This window comes from Apteryx mantelli, chromosome 1 (genome assembly GCF_036417845.1).
Source record: "Apteryx mantelli isolate bAptMan1 chromosome 1, bAptMan1.hap1, whole genome shotgun sequence".
Classification (NCBI taxonomy): domain Eukaryota; kingdom Metazoa; phylum Chordata; class Aves; order Apterygiformes; family Apterygidae; genus Apteryx; species Apteryx mantelli.
The window spans coordinates 220,544,623-220,567,035 of record NC_089978.1 but is presented as its reverse complement, the minus strand read 5'-3'; the positions used below and the strand labels follow the sequence as shown (position 1 = coordinate 220,567,035).

The window sequence follows — 22,413 nt, the reverse complement described above, 5'->3', positions numbered from 1 at the left end:
TAGCACTCTAGGCTCCTTTCGAACATACTGGAGTCCCCAAAAAATGAAACCAGCCCCTCTCCTGCTAGAGGAGAGGCTTTCTCAGGACATGCTACGTCCCCGTGCGCTGGGCAGGGTGGTCAGGGAAAAGCATGCTGGGGACCTCAGCTGTAGGTCCTTTCCCTCAGTACTCTCAAACCAGTCTCTTCTCTTAAACCGCCCTCAGCACGGGGGATTTTTCACTGTGGAGCCTTTGTGCCTCTGTGATGGATGTTGATTTACATCTTCATGCTTCTACTTGCTCTGAAGGATGAGCAGGAGAAAAGCACGAATGATAAAAATGTAGGAGCCTCCCCCCCGCTGCCCTGGAAAATGAGATTCAGCCTTGGTGACGAGGGCTCCTCTCCCTCTGCCTTAGAGGAGACAGCAAAAAATATCTCAGAAGCTTGAAATATTTTGTGGGGGTTACCGAAAGGCTATGTCCAAAGAGAAAGATTTACTGCAGAGCCTAACCAGCTGGGCACGCGCAGCGCGCGGAGCCCCGCGGGGGCTCATCGCCAGCGCTGCAGGGTCTCATTCAGGATCGGGAACCGCTTGGTTGAGCCTCCAGCCCCACGGGAGCGGGTGTGTGACTCCGGCTGGGCCTAATGCAAATGCAGTCGGCAATGGGAAATAATAAGTGTAAAACGGACACGTGTTTTGGGGACCCAGCTGCAGCCCTTTGAGCCACATGGCTATCTTAGCCCTGCGCGGGGCCCTGCTTTTCAGGGGGTCTATGGCCGGGTGAAGGCTCTGGTCCCTGCGGGCTGAGCCGCGCGGGTGGGATACGGCATTACGAAGCGCCCACTGCCCTTGGTGGGGTGATGATAGGTTTGCAGGGCTGCAGCTGACCAAGCGACACTGTAGAGGTGTGGGGTGAGACCGGGGAAAGACCAGATCGGTCTTCTTGAAGCTCTTCGCCAGCTGTCCCTCCAGCCAAGGAGGCAAAGAGAAACACGGACAATTGGTGTAATTACACCGAACTACGCCTCTCCTCGCCCCCACCCCAGTACTGTTAAAAAAAAAGAATTATAATTCGCTTTGACAGCTGCCAAATTAACAGCGCATTATGCGGCATATTCAATTAGACAAGCTCCTGAGGGAGCAGGCGAAGTTAGCCAGCCAGCCAGCACTGCCGGGACGCGGCGTTTGCAAAGGTATTTTTAGAAATGGATCCGCGCTCTGCAGAGGAATATACAGCCCTTTGGTCAGTACCGGCAACCATTCCCCATCTGTTTCCAGAACACGTTTTAAAAAAAATCAGATAAAAAAAGGTTTCAGTGCCGGTTTTGCACTGCCGTCACCCACAAGTCAAGCCGTTACCGGCAGTTTCTAGCCAGAAGAAAGGCCCACGCTGGTGGCCGTGGATTGGTGGGAGATGGAGGCAGAGACCGCTTTGAAGAGCGGCACAGGGCGATTCAGCGCTCAGGTGCGTATGCGCCGCGCGTGCGTACGCACAAGCAGGTACGCGCACGGATTATCAGCTTCGCAACTTCACAGACTAATAAAGATCACTTCCCTGGGAACAGACCGCCGAATCCTGAACTTCTCCAAGGTGACCTCCTAACACGACTTCCATTTTCTCACCCCACTCCCATTCCACGTGCCCACCAAGAGGCTTTGAGTATTTTGCCTCAAATCCTAGCAGGAATGGCAGATAAAACTGCATTTTTTTGCACCTGAACCTCTTTGGTGGGCATCATGGCTCCTTCTGCAGTTCAGACTTGGGAACCTTCTTTTAGAGAGACAAAGGTGCGAGTATCAGACCAAACTATTTTGCACCCATTTTTTTCCCCACAGATACAGCTACTAATTTGGGGAGAGGGCACTGGAGAATCTGAGCCACTACTTACCTCCGGCTCTTTGCTCTTCCCCGAAGCCCACAGCTGGTTGCCCCAGCTGCCTGCGCACTCCGTAGCTACCTGGCCTTCAGCGCTCCACGTGTTCAGCAGATTTGCAAGAGCGGCTGTTTATGGACCTGTTCTGCAGCCCCCTGCAAGATGTCAAAGAGCTGCGGATCAAAAGTTTAGCTAGTGATTTCTGCACCTACTTCTCCTTCAGGCACAGGTCTGTATTAAGGCACCTCATGTCTAACAAACCTGCCATTCCTTCCTTCAGGCTGCAGCTCCTTGTCCTGCAGCATCTGCGTTGTTACTCCTAATATATTGTTACTGCCCTGGTGGAGGAATCGGGATAAAATAGCTGCCCTTGCCTTCCCAGAACACGTTCGCTTTGCATAAATGCAGTCTTCTCTGACCTGGTATTCCCTCCGCTAACCAGAAAGACAGGACTCCTGGGTCCTGACTCAGTTCCCGCAATAGACCCCAGGAGATAAGCAAATAATTGGGATGTCTCCCTGCCTTGATTTCCCAGGCTGTAACACGGGGCTACTACGTAGCGCATGCGATCAGCCCACAGCTACATCCACGGCTGGTAAAGCCATTTGCATTCCTGAGGCAGCCTGCACGGCAGAAACCACAGCCACTGATTTCATTGAACGTTGAATGTTTAATTTAAAAAAGGGAAATTAAACAGCTTGCTGTGCTCCCCTCTGTAAAATTCAAGGCTCGGAGACTTGTTTGACTATGACTAACTTAGGTGTTACTCTGCTGTAATCCAAACATGCCTCCTGCCAATAAAAACACGGCTCCCCAAAACAGCCCCGCTTTTATCCGCCAGTTTATAAATATATAGGCACCAAGTTACAAGTTCTGTACTTTCAGCCAAAAATAAATGCTCTGAAGTAAAAAATGACGAACTGCGAAGCTTCACAATCTGCTAAATGAAATGTAAATATTACATATTGGCAACCCAAAGGCACTTCTGCTTTCAAACTTGGCCAGATGTTCCAGGCTTCAGAGCACACAAGACAAAGTACAGGTCAACATAATGCAGTTTCTTCAAGGAACCTCATAAGTTGGATCTACGGTCTACTGGGGAGCAGGAAGAAAGCAAGTGTGAGAGTGCGCGGTGGTAAAAGCTGACAGAGGGAAGGCAACTGAGTATTTTGCTGAAGCGACTTTATCGCTTTTGTAACCTCCTTGGTATTTTTAAAATCACACTTCCTACTTCCATGCAAGGTCCTTATCCCCTAGACTGCACGTGCAATCCCACCGAATGCAAGAGCACTAGCTGCGTTTGTATTTGAAAGCCCAGGGCCCAAGAAATTTATTGCAAAACCAGAGATTCTCTTCAAACGCTATTAGCTGATACAAATATAAGCAAGCTAACCAATATCCCAATCAAGCGATGATTTTTCCCGGTGACACTGACAGAAGAACAAATGATTTATTTCTCTTTCCCACTGGGAAATAAGAGTAACCTATTTATACTGTATACTCAGCACTATATAATCAAAATATAGAGACAATTCCTGCACTGGAAGGCTTAACATTTAAGACTCTTCACTTGCCTGAACTGCACAAGGCTTCTGCAGGATTACAGCCTTCAGGCAGAGGAAGGATTGAGCATCCCGACTAGTACAATTCAAGGATAATTTGTAATGCTTTGTTCTGTTTTACACAGAAAGGAGCAAATACTCCAAGGGAATAGTGCAGGACTGGGGCTGAATATGGAAACGGCCTTGGCTTGGAGAACTAGGCAGGAACGGAAGTGAAAGGAAAAAGACACCGATGCGGCTGAGATATCATCTAACACCCAGTATCCTTGCTTTCCAGACACCTGTACGTACCCTACCAACTCAGGCGTTATGGAAAACAGTCCAGGTTTCTATTGTTTGCTGCAATGTGGGGAAATGTTTAACCATGTAAATGAGGAGGCTCATTTTCCTGGATTTTTTCCTTTGTCAACAGAGAGGAACAGAACATACCCAGACCGCAATACAGAGCGGAGGCCTAACATGGGTTCCTTGAATTAGCGTCCAGGAGAAAACTGCTCTATCCGCATTGATTGCACTAGCCTCTTAATTTAAGCAGTTCAGTTACCGGGCTAAAACTAGGAGGTGTGAACACCCTTGCCCCAGCAGCGCTACTGCGCGTGAACTACAAGGTACCTTACACACATTCATTAACCACGGCGCTGGCAAAACTACTATCAATCACCTATAAAACAGCAGAGCTGATGCACTGATCAGCATCCACGTCAGTCAGCCGTGCAACCAGCTGTAACACCCCGGCCAACACCTACAAAGGTATTTAGGGAGAGAAAACAGCCACGAGGAGCCCTGTGGGATTTGCTGAAGAAACTCTGCAGGTTAGGTAGTTAATCAATAGTAGTCGGGCACCCACCTTGCCAAACCGCCTTGGCGAAACCCGCTAAGGTTCAAACTGCAGCTTTGTCTGCTTGAACTCCTTTCGAACCCAGGCCGCAGGGCATCCATCCTTGCTCCTCGTTCTGCCAAAATCACTGATAAAAACCGCTGCCTCAGAAGAGCTGCTCTTCCTCAGCTTGAGGATACAGTCAGCTGCTATATGGAAAGGAAACCACTTAATAAAAAGCTGAGCTGTTTTACAGGCTTCCTTGGAATTTAAGGTCAGGCTGCTTGAATCTATCCATTACTTACCGTGAGCTGTGTTGCTTTGTTCAGTTCATCCTATTTAAACAAAGAAAACCCTTGGCCACATTCTGAACTCGCGCAATGAGGTAAACCAGAGCTACTCTACAGACATTACTCCACGCTGTGGCAACAAGTCATGTCTTCTTCTGTGCATGCAAAGATCTCTGAGGACCCACGCTATGATATAAAAGCAAACAGACCTCCTCAGTGGAAGCTTCCCAGGCCAAGGGCCTTCCTATCTGTTCTGTAAATAGACAGTAATACAAATTAATCAGGACAAACATCAATTCAAGAGTTTTATTTACTTGTAAGAGTTCTGCTCTACATATAGAAAAACAAATCTTCACAGAGTACTTACAGCTTCAGCTAGTTCTCAGTAATTATTATTTTTTCTGGTGGTTCCTTACTAGGTTGTTTGTTTAAATACACGTGCAAATCAAAGAATTCTGTCTCATCTCTTCAAAAACTACATTTATTAAAAAGGTTTTGGAAGCAGTTTTCACTCCCCACTTAACTCTGAACATTTCACAAAATCCCTCTTCAGAATAACTCACTAGTCTTGCAATATAGACAATATTATCAGAGGCCATCGTACTTCCACACCTCAATTAAATCTGTGAAATGGGAGGGGGAGGAAAAAAGAAATTAATGGAAGATATGGTTATATGGCTGTCAGGAAAAGTTCTATGCCATTTCCCAGCTAAGAGTGCCTGGGGAAATAATTTCTAGCTTTGGGAAATGCAGAAATTACTTTTTAATAAAGTTATAAATAAATAACTTTTTTTGGAGAGGGAAGAGCTATTCAGAGTTAATCAGAAATGGATTTAGAAATAATCTTTGATAGACTTTTCTTTGTCGAGGAGAAATTCTATCAAAATCAGTATTCCTGTTAGTCAGAAAGATTCAGCACGATCAAGACAAAGGTTTGGCTAGTAGCAGCCATCAAGGGTTGGTCCTCTTCCGCCCGGATGGGATTGGAGGTAGGACAGGTTTGGAGTTGGAGCCTGGCCGGTTGGTGAGTTGAGGCACATGAGAAGAACCAGACCTGGACTTGCTGGATCTTCTCTGAAGATTGTCACTAGGGAGTTCAGTCTCTGCAGAAACTGTTAATAAATAAGTGAACAAACACTCACTAGCAGGGGTTTATTTCAATGCAAAGTCAAAACTTATCACAAAGCATGTCTCCAGCTGAAAACCTAGCGTTTTATGGAAATAAAAAAGATGAAATATCTCCAGGTAGTCTAGTGGCTAACCTACCCAACATGAATGGAAGAGTAACTTTATGCCTAAGCATATAGTCACCATTTTGTTTTCTCCAGAAGCTCACTAAGAGAAATCTGCTATATTATGCATGATGCTTAATGATTCTACCACATCATAAAATTGCTGATTATTAAAGCAAGCTGTTTTCACAAGCATGAAGAAGCTGCCCTGACACCTGAATAAAGCTACTATCATTACGGTAAGCATGATACACAGCCTGAACAAAACCATTATTTTGGAATAGCGTTCAAACCTTTCAATCTGTCCACTCCGTTTTCAGCTCCTCTTGGATCTTGATGCTCAACTTTGTCTTCTTCAGTGCGCCGAGCATGGGGAAGAGGGGTCCGAACAGACAAACCTTCAGTAGCAGCTGCACCAGATGAGGAGATTAAAAGTAGTCCACTAGTAGGACCAGATTCTCTGTCGCTGAGAGGAGGAAATGATTTATGCTTTAAAACAGCAATAAAAAAGCATATGCAGCAAGTCCGATAGTATTACTGATCTGACAATATTACTGATGTTGTTGCAGTCACATAAATCAATCAAAAGTCACGAATAAATTGCAGTATTTATCAATTACAAAAACTTTCACTCATTACAATTCTCTCAAAACTTTTGGGGTTAGCAAACACAATTATTACCCCTCTTCATTTTCATTTTATGTATTGATCTAATTAATCAATCAATCACAGACAGATACAACAAAGAGGTTCATGCCACATAGTGAATCAACTTCGGATCTGGGATCAGAGCTCAGAGCTTCTTGTTTCCAAACTCTGTAGTTCAGCATCACAATGTTCTCTCTTAGCGAGTGACTGAAAAGACTACCTGAAGGTCTACTTAACAGGTTACCTGCCAAGCTTCTAATAAGAGTTTAGTACCACAGACATATTTAGACAGAGAGAAAAGACAGTTTAATTGTTAACTGCAGAACTGACTTCCACTCTGCCACAGACTCTGTAGGTCACTGGTAGTCACCCAGGTCTGCATTCAAGCTGCCTATTACCACTGCCTGCCTCAACAGGAGTCGCTGCAAGTCCTGTTCTCCATGGACAACATAGGAACTGGGAATCTGGGCTTCGTGAGTTGCTCACTGCTCTCTTGAACTAGAAGTGTTGCGATAATAGTGATTATTAAGTTAGACACAACAGGTGGCATGAATAGTACACTTCTAAATCTGTCTCAGTACTTCCTTGAAGTAATGTTTCCCTTCATCTGTTTTGTCTATATTACAGTCACTTAGTCAAAGGACTTTCTTACTACCCTGTATGTTTGCACAATCCCTAGCATAGCGGATTCTACATTCATTTGGAGAAAGCAAATGTTTCCGTAGTACTGCAGTGACAACATGGACAACGAGTAGCCATTTACCAGTGAGCAGTGTCCACAGCACCTCTCACCCTTTGGGTCTCCTGCAGAAAATCTGTAACCAAAGCCAAAGTCTGAGCAGTCAGGGGCCTTCAGATTAAGGCAGGTATGTGTGAACATGACAACGATAATGATCATGCCTGCAGCTTGTTCTGACATGATAAAGGCTTCCTGTTTCCATCTATATCCTACACTGAATTTACTTAAGGAAAAGTAAGGGAAGAGGCTTTGATTAATACAGAGAGATCAACAAATATCTATTTAATGTAAAACCATAACATATTTCTGGAGCGGTGCTTAAGGCATTTCATATCTATCTTCAAACAGAAAGGGCTGTTCCAGTCTAGATGAGAGAAACTCTGATTAATAGACTTGTGAGTCTGGGAGGAATTTCAAGTATTATCCACCCTGACCTTATCTATGGTGCAAGCCACAGAATTTCATCCCCAAATTCCTGCAAGGAGCATTTCATCTTATGAGACTACTATGATTACAGCATTCCAGAGAATAGACAGAAAGTATTTCAGTAGTATTTTAATAAATCCAAGCTGTAAGAAGATGGTGTCATGAATAATGAGATAAAACAGTGTGGTACTCCCATAAGAAACAGATAATTATCATCTCACTAGATGTACTGTGGAAGTCAATGAGAATTTTGCCATTGCCTTCAAAGCAAGGAAGATTATATCCTGTAGTGCCTTTCTCTGAGGTCCACCGCATCCAAGGGTGCTCATCACCAAACACTGAACTTGCTGGAGCCAAGTGCTTAACTCTAGCTGCAATCTCATTTTAGCTGCCTGTAATACCCATCAGACATAATTGCAGTAGGGAAAAGCAATTACTAGTAGCAGTAAATTCAAGCTTAGTATAAAGAGCAGCTTGGATTCTTCAAAAATATCTATGCCAATTTCTGAAAGGCTGACTACTACTGTTTGTGCTTTAGACCATACATTCATGTCTTTGCCTACTAATAAAGGTCAACAATAGGTATCATATGGTTAGAATTAACCCTGTGTGGATCTCCAGGCACAACTACATGAATGCACCGTCTCAAAATACAGCATCCTAAGGCGTTCAACAGAAATCTTCATTGGTTTCCCCTCTAGCAGTCCCTTTGTTAAAGGGCAGAAGACAAGGCAGACTCTGGGAACTAATTAACACATTATTTGGCAGGAGGCGACTCTTGGCTGTACAGGGAAAGTTGGTACCCAAGTTCCCCTGAAAACCACTTGGATAGGTCGATGACAAGAATGCCAAAAACTCAGTGTTACAGTAGATATCTCTGTCAATACCATGCTAGCTGCTAGGGGAACAATTTACAACATTTTTCCTTCAGTAAAAGCCAAAGTATAGATATAATTATTCTGGGAGGAAAAGGTGCTTTTGATGGAGTACCTTCTTTCATGTGGAGAAGCAGTTTAAGTTACAATGACAAGTACAGTCTTGCAAGTGTAACCCACATTTACTTGTGGCACTAGATGAGCACATTTTTTCTAGGAGAGTCAATAGTTTAAACTAAGGGGTTATAGTACAGTAGTTGTGACAGCAGCTATAACAAACGTAGGAGGAAGAATAGATGTTCCACTAAATGCCTCACTATTATTTTGGTCTCAGCTAAGTTGTGAACTTGAATAAGCCTTGAGATGAGGCTGTATTGCAATACTCATCTCAGTGTTTATTTGTATACTGGGGCCTCCTAGTACAAATATCATAGCAAACATTTAATTTAATGGAGGTTTATTGTAAAATGACTCAGAATAAGAAAAAAATACCAAAAATAACAGGAAACCAGAGCTTATGAAGTCTACGCCACCTAGATATCCAAGGTATTTGGGAAGGGTGGGGTGGAGGAGCTGAGAACCTACCTCTTCTTTGTGCTTTTGGAAAATGTCCTTCATTAGCACCTGCTACTGCCAGGTGATTTGTAAATGAGCTCTGATAACCTATCTCCAGTCCTTCCCTGAAGACCCAAGCACAGAGAAGATAACTGTTACAAGTGGAGGAGGCATAGCTGTGTCCTGACTTTAAGGTTTTCCCTATACTCAAATGTCCCAATCAGTTAAATGGAAATTAAAAAAAAAAAAAAAAAAAAAAAGGGAAGCTTAAAAAAGGACAAAAGTACTCCACGGAATAAGGAGATAAATGGAATCTCTGTGCACCAAATATAGAATATATTAGTAATGATTTGAGGATTAAAACACTGGCCTGCTACAGGTTTTGTTTAGATTATGCTTGTACTGGACTGCCAAACCCCAACATATACCATTCCACATGATGACACAATAATTCAGCTGATGGATAACTTTCATGTGATGACATTTGGCAGGAATGAGTACTTGCAATTAAATATTTGAGATAGTTCTTTGTTAAATGCACTAGTCAATGCTAGATGAGGTTCTGACTCCACCATCAAACTTGCAAATACCGAAGGTATAGTAACAGTTTCAGAAGTTAAATTTCCACTCTCTACCTCTCTAGTTCCCAACTCTGCTTTATATTTTGCCCTTCTTGTCTTCTCTTCTCCTTGTTATGCTGCAACCAGATCATTTCAATATCTGGGTTATACAACTGCCTTACAAATAACTCTACTGGTAAAAATGAATAATGAAATACAGCAGGCAGGAACCTAAAGAACTTATCGTTGTCTCTGGTTAGTAGCGGTCGTCTTTAAAGTACATTTGCAAGATATACTGCCCTAAAGGACTGCTACTTGCCAAAGGCAATGATTAATTGTTTAAGCCTATGAGTGAGAACAAATGGAGCCTCAGGCAAAAAAAAAGAAAAAACAAATCCACACTTTATGTGAGGGAGAGTTCAGCCACCGGCAGAGAGCTTCAGAAGTCACTGGAAACTGGCACAACGTTTTCTTTTGTGAAATCAGGAAAAACTAGGGCCTCAGAGTCGACTTCCAAGGAGAAGACCATAACTATGGTCTTAGCAATGAAAAGAAGCTATGGATGTATTTAGAAACTGACCTGCTAAAAGTTACAGGTCAGTTAGCAGACATCTAAACAAATCTTTAATTATCACCTTTGGAGTAAATGCCATCGAGGATCACCTGTTTTACCTGTAGACCAGCAGTAACAGAACAACTGCAGGATTTGGATCCAACATGTTAAAGTGTCAGTGACCTGAAGGATAATGGTACAGCTTCCACCACAGCTCAACTTTAAACAGAAACTGCTAGATGTGAAAAATTATGCAAATGATTTGGGATCTAGACACAAAGTCGCCTCGTAAAACAGCAGACTAATTTGCTGTCCCTGAATCTGAAAAACAATGTTTGCTTTATTGGCTGTGCTTGGAGGTCAATGATTTATTTCATGCTCTTACCCCTTGACGTTTTTTTTTAGTTTACTCTTTCTTCCACTCCAAATATTGAAAGCATAAAATTGGGGAAAAAGGGAAAAAAAGATTAAATCACCTCAATGTTCAGACAAACAATATCGCTACAGGCTTTACTGCAAAGCTTCAGAAGCGTGGGTTGTTTTTTTTTTTTCCACAAATACTTTAAATACATCTACACAACAGTATTTCCATCAGGGCCTATGAACAAATTTCTTCTAAGCTTTCCTTATCTTCCTTTCAAAAGGATTTGACAACAAGACTATAATTTTGCTGTAGGCCTGATGCATGCACAAAAAAATGAATCAGATTAGCAGTTTGCTTTTTCTCTCCTCACAGTTGTTTTTCCACTGTGTTATTAACAGCGCTAAATGAAAACACTGCTAAAAGTCAAAACACCAAAATGTGGTACAGTGGAAAGACGTATTTATTCCCATATGCGAAGGGTGAGACCTTTACAACTCATCATAGCTTCACACTCATTTGAGTTATAGGTCTTGCCTCTTACTGGTAAGGACAGATGATGCATACTCCCTCTGCAACCTATTATGCACTCAGTTTCTCTCATATTGCTCACTCTGTTCTTCTTCAGCACACTCCACCATGGCACAAATACCCAGGACAAATGAATCTGCAGAGGCCTGTGGTTTCAACCTTTTTACAGCATGCTAATTAACTACTTGTAATTACAGTGGCAGGTAGTACATCACACAGAGGGAACTGGAGGTCTCTCTAGGATATAAAAGGAACAGTGAGACTTTTTTCAACAGCAAGTTTATCTAAGAACTTTGCTTAACATATCAGCAATCAAGCGAATGTGTTGAAATCTTTTTAAAGAGTATCTGGATGTTTAGCACTTTTCATTGTGGCAAACTGCCTAATGTGTGTTTGGGAAATATTTAACACAGTGATTCATGAAAGGTATGAAAACATACACACGAAAAATACATGGTATGATACAGAATCACAGAATCACTGAGGTTGGAAGGGACCTCTGGAGATCATCTAGTCCAACCCCCCTGCTCAAGCAGGGTCACCTAGAGCATATTGCACAGGATTGCATCCAGGCGCATTTTGAATATCTCCAGAGAAGGAGACTCCACCACCTCTCGGGGCAACCTGTTCCAGTGCTCTGTCACCCTCACAGTGAAAAAGTTTTTCCTCATGTTAAGATGGAAGTGTCTGTGTTTCAGTTTGTGCCCATTGCCTCGCGTCCTGTCACTCGGCACCACTGAAAAGAGTCTGGCCCCATCCTCTCGACACCCTCCCTTCAGATACTTGTACACATTTAAATACATTTAAATACAGCTGGAAATGCCCCTTGGTCTGTTCAGAATGAGAATAAGATATCAAACATGGGACTGAAGCCATGATCAAATCCAAACTTACCAACAACCTTATGGCACAGACATGAGCTCATTCTAAGCTGCGGGCTTCAGGTGAGGTTTATACACAGTACAGGAGAGTGAGGAGAGCTGAACTTAGCTGGCTCGTAGCAAGGCCACGAGCACAAACCTTTTTCCAGTGTGGATGGGGGAATCTGACATTTTATGCTTCACTAGGCCATGCTGTGTGGCATCCTGCTGCTTCTCTGTATCCCATCTGGATATGCGATTACAACAGATGGCCAGAACGGGAAAAAAGCTTATCCAGGATTCTTCACAGAAAGGCCACAATGTCACTTGCCACAGTAGCAGGCAGACTTGTCGGCAGCCAGAGCTCAGCTGTCCATACAAAACAGGACCATTAGAGTGAGTCACAGCCATCTTATAGGTGGCAACATGGACCTCCAGAGCCAGGTCATGAAATGCGGCAGACTAAAGCCCCCTTCATTGCTGAAGGCCTAACAGACATTGAAGATGTTGCCCCTTCAAATCTTCTTCTAGCCTCACCTCTCTAAAATCTTTAAATGAGATAGCAGTGGTCTTCCTCTGACACTTCAGAGCCTGTTTAGCTGGGATACATAAAAATGAGGACATTCAGCACTGCTGAGCAGAGATGCTGGCCAACATATGAAGCATAGCATCAACAACAGCAAAGATAGGAAGGGAAGGTAGAAGGTTACTACAGAGCTCAGGATCCTGCTGGGGTCTGTTGTCACTGTGGACAAGATCAGAATTTGAAGATCATGAAACTACCTCAAGCCTCCCAAATAGTATTCAACAGTAACTATGGTGATTCTCTAAAGAGAAAAAGAGAAATCACTCTGATAGCAGTATCAGAAACTTCTGGCATATCTGTCTGAAATGGTTATCGCTCAAGATCTGTTTTTCTACACTTTGACAAGTTTCTTTCATCATTTTCTTCCTTTAAACATCCCTGTGAAAGAAAGGTCTTGAAATTCTCTCTCTGCGTGTGAATTATGGTGTCTAAATGAAACCATTCCCATGAATGACAAGACTTTGTTTTATGATGCAGCGACACATGTTTAATAAGGCTGTTGATGTAACAGATGAGACAACTGCATTAGCTTGGGAAATGGTTTTAGATCTTACACAATGCAGCGTTAACATTCATTCCACCCAGCGACAATCTGTTCCCTCAGAAACTGAACTCACCGGCTCTCAGGGTGATTAGGGGGCAAGCTCTGTTCTTGGGTGACATTCCCTCCACCTGAGGGCAGAGAAGCAGGTGTTGTTGGCTCCAGTAATTGTTGATGGGAGCCGCCTGGTGCAGGAGTGACTGCCAAGCCCCTGAAATGACACAGAAAGAAAAAAAAAGTGGCATTTATATACCATAATAGCACAGTTAGTGCTTAGCTCATGTCTTTCGGAGTGTCGCAGAGTGCTTTTCAGAGCTTTATCGTGCCAACTCTACAGAGGAAAATAAGGCACAGAGAAGTCAAATCCAGAAGCTTCTTCATCTCCCAGATGCTTATAGAGAAGCTGATAAGTGTTTGAGCAGCTGGACAGTTAACTCAGGTCTCTTGAACAGAGAGAAGGGCCTAAATTTACGCATCCAGATGCAATATTTTTTGTCTTAGTCTTTTCTGTTTTCTGTTTTTTCTTTCTTGTTTTCTTTTCTTTGTCTTTGCTGCTGCAGCTGTTTTATTGAAAGAGGTAACCACTTCCAGTCTACTCTCTCCTGCTCTTCTCTACCTACAGTTGAAGGCTACTGACCCCTCTGATCTGTTGGCCACACAGTTCATGCTACTAAGCCCTTCTCTTTTTCTGTCAAAATAAACTTGGCTAGCAAGGATCTACTTTTAAACTGTCTAAGCTGATAGGGTTCATTTTGCCTGAAGTGAGTTTACAAGACCAGTTCAGATGGAGGAGAGTGTTATCTCCATTGGGAGAGAAGCAGCAGCAACAAGCAGCCTAATCCAGGCTCTTTTTATAGCCAATGGAGATGAACAGTCTCAGTTACAGCATGAGTAAACTCAAGCTTAAGTAGACGTCTAAAGCAGGTTGGATGAATCACTGTTTCCAGTGAGACAGGGGAGTGCAGGGCAGCTTGTTCAGATGGAGACATTTATATTAAAGACACCCCAAATCAGGTGAGATTAATTCCAACCCTTGTGACTTACTCACAAGGTGAGAAGTTTCATCTTCACACCTTCTGTCACTACCACTCATAACACCTAAAAAAAAAAAAATCATTCCTGGTAACTGCAGTATCAACACCACTTTATTTATAGCCTGGAATCAGAGAGCTAAAACCAAACACAAACAGCCCTGGTGAGTGCCAGATGTGAGAGGTCCTTATTGAAATAATGAACTTCAGGTTGTAACTCTTGAAAGATTGCATGCATCTACCCCTTGTACCACAGCCATGTCACTGACATGCCTCACAGGAACGCTGAAGGCATCTCTTTATTTCTAAGGGCAATGAGCCTATTTAACTTCTGTGCGTGCTCATTTTTTAGGCTTGTCAAAAGCATTTTTAATTGCAGTAGCAACTGGTGAATACCTGCCCCACGGGAGAAGCTAGGTTTGTAAGGAGAGGTAATGCCTTTTGTTAAGGCTCAATTGCTACAATTTGGAAACACGAAAATACAATTAAGTTCTTCATCAAGCTCTCAATCACACCCTTAGGCAATTACGGCAATGTATAACACTACTGCTTTCCCCACAGGAAACAGAGAGCCTAAAATCACAGACGATGTCTCCAACTGTCTCTTCACACCTCCCCGTCTTGTCAAAGCAGGGCTGTTCCCTCTTGTTGGTCTTCTGGTGCTCCAGTGATGAGGCTTTCCCCACTTCTCCTTGGAAATCATTCCCTCGCCCAATACGCAGCACTTCAAGCAAGGTTTTCTATTATTTATCTTCAAGTTTTCCTTCCTTTAGTTTCATCCTCTTATTAATACCTAAAAATAAAGCTTCCCTACTGTAAGTTCTCAAGCTGTTATTGTTTCATTGTCCAGTAACTGCTGGGTGGTAATGGTCTGTTCATTATCAGCTCAGATCAAGATCTGAACCAATTATATAGGAGAAAGGTTCTTATTCCACTGACAGCCCTCAGAGCTGCTGAGGGCTCTCAGAAAACATTTCTTGCAAATCAGCATCATGAAAATAATGGAAAAAAAATAAGAAAAGAAAATCCCCTAACAAAGATCTCTGCTCAATATACAACACAGAAATACACAGCCTGACACTGGAGGCTAAAAGAGTCAAAGTAGAAATCTGAAAAGACGATTGAATGTCACCCATTTAAGGACCTGGACACCACAGGAAAACAGGCTCTACTTCCTGGGGCAAAGCTTCGGATTCAGAACTCCTGATCTATTCTTAGAAGCTACATCTCAGCTGATAACCAAAAACATCCAGCCAGTCAGTTTAAGAAGAAACATATATTTTAAAAGGCTTGACAAGCATGCTCTCTTTCCTTCTATCTGCCTGTCAGTGTCTTCTCTATATTGCCACTTGTGTTTTGCGCTATCATTTTGATTTGGCAGTTTCATTATAGGTGTTTAGATTCAGAGTGTTTATAATTCCAATTACACTACGGTGCCTCAAGTCAAATAAAAAAAGAGATATCAGCTAGATAAGTCAAATGACGCCCTGTGAAAAGGGTTATCCATGTATTTCAGGACAATGTCTTAGTTCTGTCATTAAAAGGGGCATAAAAATAAAAGGGAAAAGCAAAATCACATTGAAGTGCGGGGCTGGTCAGAAAAGAAGGTCTGCAAGACATACATACAACCACATGCATGCAAGAGCAACCAAAGCAAAGTGAGCAAGCAAATCCAACAGAAGAGAGTGCGTCAACCACAGGTTGACCATACATCTCCTTATTCCTTCGCAGCTCTGGCAGGAAGCACTGGTGTAAAGTGTATGAATTTCCCCCAACTCAGAAAAGCAAGACAGCATGTTGTAAATTCTCTTCCAAGTGAAGCCTGCTCTCACTCAATATAGTTTCTTTCAACAACATTCAGATTAAATCAACAAGTTAATCATTAGCTAAAGGCCTGCTTTGACTGAGACTTCAACCCAGCCCCTTACTTATTTGCCCTCAAACACACAGACAACTAGTGAAATTATTTTAAACCACCAGATGTTGCCCCTACATTGTATTGGGCAATGAAACATCAAAATGACTTTAATTACACATGCACACAGCTACAGGCAAAAAATAAAGAGGCCAGACGTTCAGTAATTTGGATTTAAGAATCTGAATTTATGGAGATAACCCTGTGGGGTTGCAATAAATAAAACAAGTTAGATACTTGTTTGACACAACTCTTAAAACCTTCTAGCACATACTCAGAAAAACTGAGCAATATATTTCAGTCTGTGTTAAAACACGTAATGACTTGGATTAAGCATTAAAGAATCTTTTAATATTTACAGAGACACAGGAAGTTCAAAACATTTATTACCTTAGGTACATTTTTTTGTCTATATCATTTTTGGCATCAGTTCCATAAATTTCACAGAATTTAGATTCACTCCTAATTGAAGTAGGGTTTTCATCCTCTGCAGCAGCACTGCTCAAAAGCAAGGTGTGTTGCCTCCTGTCCTTGACCATTTCTGGTCCACAGGCACCCATTTCCACTGCTGGTGCACTCTCAGCATGATACCAGCGCAAGCAGTTCTTCAGCCAGTGAGTGAAACAGATTAGGGAACTGATCTGGCTAAAAAAAAATAACCTTTTTGTTCGGCAAAACCTGACCAGTCGCTTCATCTAATACATCACTAAGCCATATGACATTTGAGCCAGTGGCAGCCCAGAGTGGGCAGTGGAAAAAAGGAAAGGGGCAGGGGTGTTTAAGCCAGCACTGCCACTGAAGAAATACTCGTGTGATTGAACCCTTCCTCCCTTCCTGTGTGATAAAAAATGCCTGGATGCAGAAAAGTCTCCTTTGCACTGATAGCCCCTTTCCACCACAAAAAATAGGAAATTAATGCACAAATAAAACATCTTAATGGAGGTACTCTCTTAGTTTATATTGGATGATAATCTAGTCCACCAGTTTAGTTGAAGCAAGTTATAAATTGAAAAAATTCTAGGTGATCAGTATTGGTATTTCTATGTTGTAAAAATATACATAATCAATTACATGTATATTTAGTAAACAAATTTGTTCTTTTTAAATTAGAATCACCTACTTTTTAAAGTACTTCCTTTATTTTGCTTCAGGCTATCTACAATGCCTTCGGAGGAACAAAGCGTCATTCTGTACTGACTTCATCCAGCGCGGTAAGCTGCAGACCTCCTTTCTGCATTTCTAAATGGAACTTGAAATTAATCTGCTTTTCTGAATCTCCCTCTCTCTCCATCTGCCCCACCTTGCTCCACGATGTCATCTCCCCAGTGGCAGAACAGACAGAATGAAATGCGTGCTTGCTTCTCCCAGTCACAGGTCAACACCTTCAATCAAGTCCAACTTCACCGGCAGGTTAGGGGAAAAATGAGACTTTGCATTGGGAGTGACTGAAGCAGGGGTACTATATATATATATATATATATTTTTTTTTTTGCCAGCTCTTCTAGAGGAGCAAAAATCCCCAGAGAGGAGTGCTACAGAAGTAAGCTAGCAGCATCGAGATTCATCAGCTACAAGCCTCTACAAAGCCAGATGTGTTATCAGCGCAAGGAATCATATTTTTACATAAACAGATTGTCAGCAGAGTGATTAAGCGGATGAAGTACATTTATGTACTGCCATTGACAATGAGATAAAGAAAAAGGCGTATTATGTTCTAAATAAGAATTCATCAGAACAACGCTGATAAGATTAAAGCAAGAATAGAAAGCAAGAACTTTTTTAAAACCAGATTTCAAATAGGTATGATTTCCGTCAATTTGTGTAGCCAAGCAGAAAGAGAAAAAAAACCTCCAAATAAAAAACACCCAGAGAAGAATTACTTGAAATACGGATATTCCACAGGGGAGAGAAATCTAGAAAGCAACAAAGCCAAGACAGATCTAGACGTAACACTGAGAAGAGAGTCTACCCTGGATTTTTAATGCAATATAACTGCATGAAAGGGTCAGAGCAATTTTTGAGCAACATACACACAGACAACGAAGTATTGTGCCTCAGAAGGAGGCCATAGCGTCTTCTTTACCAGCACTTGTTGTAGTGGCACTTGAAACACTCTGGTCAGTTTTGACAGTTAATTAACAAATTGGAGAGAATTTACAGTAACACTACTGAATTGACAGAGACGTACAAAGAAAGATGAAAAGACATTGCTATACATAGTTTAAGTAAGAACAAAGGGAAGGTATAAAACAAGATAATAACCGTCTATATTCCTGAACTATGCAAGAAATATTTGGATGATGCAGCTAATAACGTTAGTAGGAACAATGATATAATGAATTACCATGCGTCTGCTGAGCCGCACGATCTGTGTATAAACTCCTTTTTTAGCCCTTTATGAAAGCTGAAGCCAAACCACATTACAATGCATTTGCTGTGGACTAAGAGTGTGCACAAGGACTGCTACAGCAGCCAGGGTCACATGCAATAACCCCTTAAACTACTGTAACTTCAGCATGACCCAGGTCCATGACTGTGTATTGAGAGAGAGATCCATCAAACCACAGCAGAGCTTTTCCAAGGTGAAAACCCCTTTCTAACAGGCATTTAAAACTCGATTAGATCCTGTACAAACAAACATGCTCTATGGAACAACTATGCACTAGCCACTGGACTGGACTAAATGACCTACCAGGTTTTCTGCTACCTAGTTGCTACATTCCAGGATTCAGACTCTCTCTCAGAATTTCAACTGTTTTATAACACTCATATTTATGGCATTTCTTGACTTCACTTCTTCCATGGAATGATGTGTTGTCTACTCTTGCCTCCGATTCCACCGCACGCATCTATCCCTTGAGGCCTGGTAATTGCAAATGCTGATTGGGGGTGACAGGAGTTTCTCTCACCTGCCTGACAGCTCTGCCAAAACAGTCTGATACTTAACTCCAAAATCAGCTTCCACGGAATGAGTACTGTGGAATAAAGGGAGCAAAGAGCAACAGACTAAGGCAGGCTCGGATGAACTGCTCACTCTGCCACACAAAATAAACCCAGAACATCTAACAAGAGAAAATACTCATTTCCATTTTTCTTCTCAGTATAACAGAATTTAAAATGAATGAGCAGAGAGAAAAGTTCAGCTTCTTTGGAACTTAAAGAACTTACTTAAAGAACTCTTCTCTAAAAGAATTGGAAAATATATCATAATATGCATGTCTGCCTGGAGGCTTCTGCTGTTGATTTCTCTAGAGACAGTTCAATTTAGTGGATTTTAAAGTACAGGGACACATTAATTAATTCAGGGTGGGGGGAAGGCGGTAATTGCCTCACGAACAAAGGTGAATTGAAGTAAGACAGCAGTAAGGCTACTGCCTTCAGATAGCCTCCCTCTCCCTTTCATGAAGATCTTAATCTGCAAAAGAAATGGCTGAACCTCACTGTTAAGTAGCTCCTGAAATCCCACAGCCTAAAGAATTAATGTAAATTGGCTCCAATTTCAGGTTACCACAATACGCTGGGCAATAAAGTGTCACAGTCCAGGAACTACTTTAAATATGGTTCAGCCATTCCTGCTCAGGAGGCAAAAGCCTTGGAGATGGACAAGGCTGACAACCAGGGATACTGCTGTCTGTTTGTAAATTCTCCTATGGCTGGGGAGGAAGCTCACCAAGAGCTTTCTTTTTAGAGTCGGTCTCCAGCCTTTGTCATTGGAAAGATTTACTTCAAAACATCTGGCCTGTATAACTAACTGTTGCCTGCATTTGTGCAGGCCTTAAATAAGAGCTGCAAGATGTGAACTGTTCTATTCATTCTTATGACTGCTGATTTATAGGCCCATATGATATTTTAAATGTCAACACTGTGAGTCCTTTCAGGGCAGGTAGGAAAAACAAGCAAATGAGGATTAAAATTAGAAAGATTTACACCAGTATTTACCAGGGGAAAGTAGGGCTACACAAAAGACCACTTACAGAAGGTACATTGAGATTTATAGACTTTTAACCTCATTTGGTGGGGCTGGGAGTGTGAGGAAGAAGAAGAAAGAGAGACCATGAAGATGGGATCCATTTTCCTCAAAAAACAGAAAGTGGAGCCAGCTTTCAGAAATTCTGCTTTAAGCAGAGATATCCATAGTAAGATGTGCTGAAGCAAACAAACAACCTTGTGCTGAGCAAGGCCATGATTTTCCAACACTAATTGCTAGTAGCTCTGAAAAACATGTGCGAGACTGTGAGCTGCTAGAAAACTGATCCTTTCCTGCTCCCTCAAAGAAAAAATATATAATAATTTCACAGTTTTAGACGAGTTACTTGTGGATGGCACTGCTTCATACATTTTTGCTTTGAGACTGCTGCACTCCCAAGTCAAAAGACAGACTGTGTGCAATATATTTGTAGGGCTGGATTTAAACCTGGTAGAAAGGAAAGCTGCCTGTGAGATCTGCAACCCCTGACAGTTTCTAATTATTCATCTTTAAGAGCAGTGGAGAAGGAATCTAAAACAGATATTTTTCACCTTGTTGCAAAAACATTACCTTTGAAACAGCTGGACATATGCACTAGGTGCCTTCTCTGACAGAGCCTGACGTGCTGCAGAATGACGCCTCTGGAGAGAAGCTTCCTCCTGATAAAGAAATAAAACCAACTTTTATACAGTAACTTAAAAGTGTGCAGGGTAACTTAATTGGTTGTGACGTTCTTTCTTGCTAAGACTCTAGAGTATATGCGTTTATATATTCTAGGAAAATAGCAGAGCTACATTATAACTAACAAGGTGCTAAATATGATTCACCAATCTAGAAAACCTGAATTTTCATCTGAAATCTTGCTGAAAAATAGCAAATCTTCATCTCCAGTGAAGCCCCATTTCTTCATAATAGTCAAAATGTGCCAGGATGTAGCAGGAAGGAATGACTAGGGAGAACCACTTTCGATGCATCCCAACCTCACAGTATATTAGAGCAGGAATAATTCTAGTTACGGTGTTGTCTTAAGTTTCTTTTCACCAGCAATCCACTGAATACAGTAGAATTTGCCTCTGCTGCATCTTCAACGCACTGCCTTTGCCTCCTCATTCCAGCCATGCAGGAAATCTGCCTTACCAACTCTATATCAATCAATATTCCCCCCTCAGAGAAGGAATTATCTTTTGCAAATTTCACTGAGTTAAAATGACTTTGCACAATACACGTTACGATCTCAGCAGACTGGAAAATGTGGTCCTGAGTTTTAAGAGCATGCTAATTAACATGTGCCGTAGCACAATGTAATTTCTCAGGTCAGACAAATCAGAACTACAGCATGCTTAAAAATATAACACGTTAAATCACAGCGCAAAATTACTAGATACCGCTTTGTTAACAGTTAGTTTGATAGACAGATCACATGTCTGTAACGGAGGCGTGTTGACATGGTATGAGCAATGAAGGAGAATATGGTTAATCTGCTCACATTATGACTACTGTGAACTACTTCACTTTCCCTCACTATTCATGCTAAGTAAGGGTCTGCTCACATGCTCACCGAGCTTGTGTTTTGTTTTGTTTTCTTTTGGCAAAGATACAGTTCTGTCCCTTTTTTTCCTGTGCGGATTACACGTTTAGATTCCTTTGTGTTCATACCTTGTATAGTTAATTACAACTACATAAAATTGGTGCAGTGTTGGCATGCTCACAAGGGATAAGGCAGCAGGGAATCAGATCTACTTTCTTTCACTGAGCAGCAGACCCTGCCTCTTATCTTGCTTCTGGATAATTCACATCGTATTCTTATTTTCTTTTTCTACACAATGGGAGTGGAATGGTTACCGCAGTAACACCATATGATTTGGGTGCCCATAGCACAAAAAATCATTTGCAGTCCCAAATCTAACAACTTAGACAAAATTTTACTTTAAGGCCACAGACATATTTATATTCTTCACATTAAATACAGTGGAAGAGGTACCTGTGTTTCACCTTGAAGGTTTTACTACATTGACACTTCAGCTGATGCTGCAAAACTTTAACTGCATGTAAAAATATACTGGGAACTTAGTGTAGTAAATAACAGAAAAGTATTAATGGCACTGAACAAGGAGACTAATAAGAAAGAGAGTCTTGCAGCCACGGAGCAACTTAAACCCAAGATAGATTACAGCCTCCTTCATCATAAACTACTTCTCCCTGACTTGACAAAATACAAACTTTCAAAAATAAAAATAAGAAGATAGAATAAAAAGTGAGAAAAATGAATTGCTGGGAAAGAAGTGAAGGCAGAGAACCATAAGAAAAATTTTGGCTTCTCTCTCACCTTAAACTAACCAACTTTTGGATGAAAGAAGCATGAAAAGGAACAACACTTGTGACATGTTTCAAACTCTGCATGGCTTGAAAAGACGTATTTCATAGTGGGAGAAAACTGGAAGATGGGAGGTTCCCTACCTATGAAATCCATTTCGCAATCATAGCTTTCTCCACACCGAGGAGAGCCCT

At 41.9% G+C, this 22,413-nt stretch overlaps 1 protein-coding gene across 1 annotated transcript in view; it reads right to left on the bottom strand.

Moving 5' to 3' along the window:
• Nucleotides 1-4,748: 4,748 nt before the first annotated feature.
• Nucleotides 4,749-22,413, bottom strand: part of LRGUK (leucine rich repeats and guanylate kinase domain containing) — a 54,970-nt gene continuing 37,305 nt past the window's right edge. The window contains exons 17-21 of the mRNA XM_067289987.1: nucleotides 20,476-20,564; nucleotides 13,069-13,203; nucleotides 10,499-10,528; nucleotides 6,051-6,223; nucleotides 4,749-5,628 (exon numbers count right to left, since the gene is read on the bottom strand). Coding sequence (XP_067146088.1) covers nucleotides 5,477-5,628; nucleotides 6,051-6,223; nucleotides 10,499-10,528; nucleotides 13,069-13,203; nucleotides 20,476-20,564 — 579 coding nt within the window. The 3' untranslated portion in view covers nucleotides 4,749-5,476. The remainder of the gene's footprint in view (nucleotides 5,629-6,050; nucleotides 6,224-10,498; nucleotides 10,529-13,068; nucleotides 13,204-20,475; nucleotides 20,565-22,413) is intronic.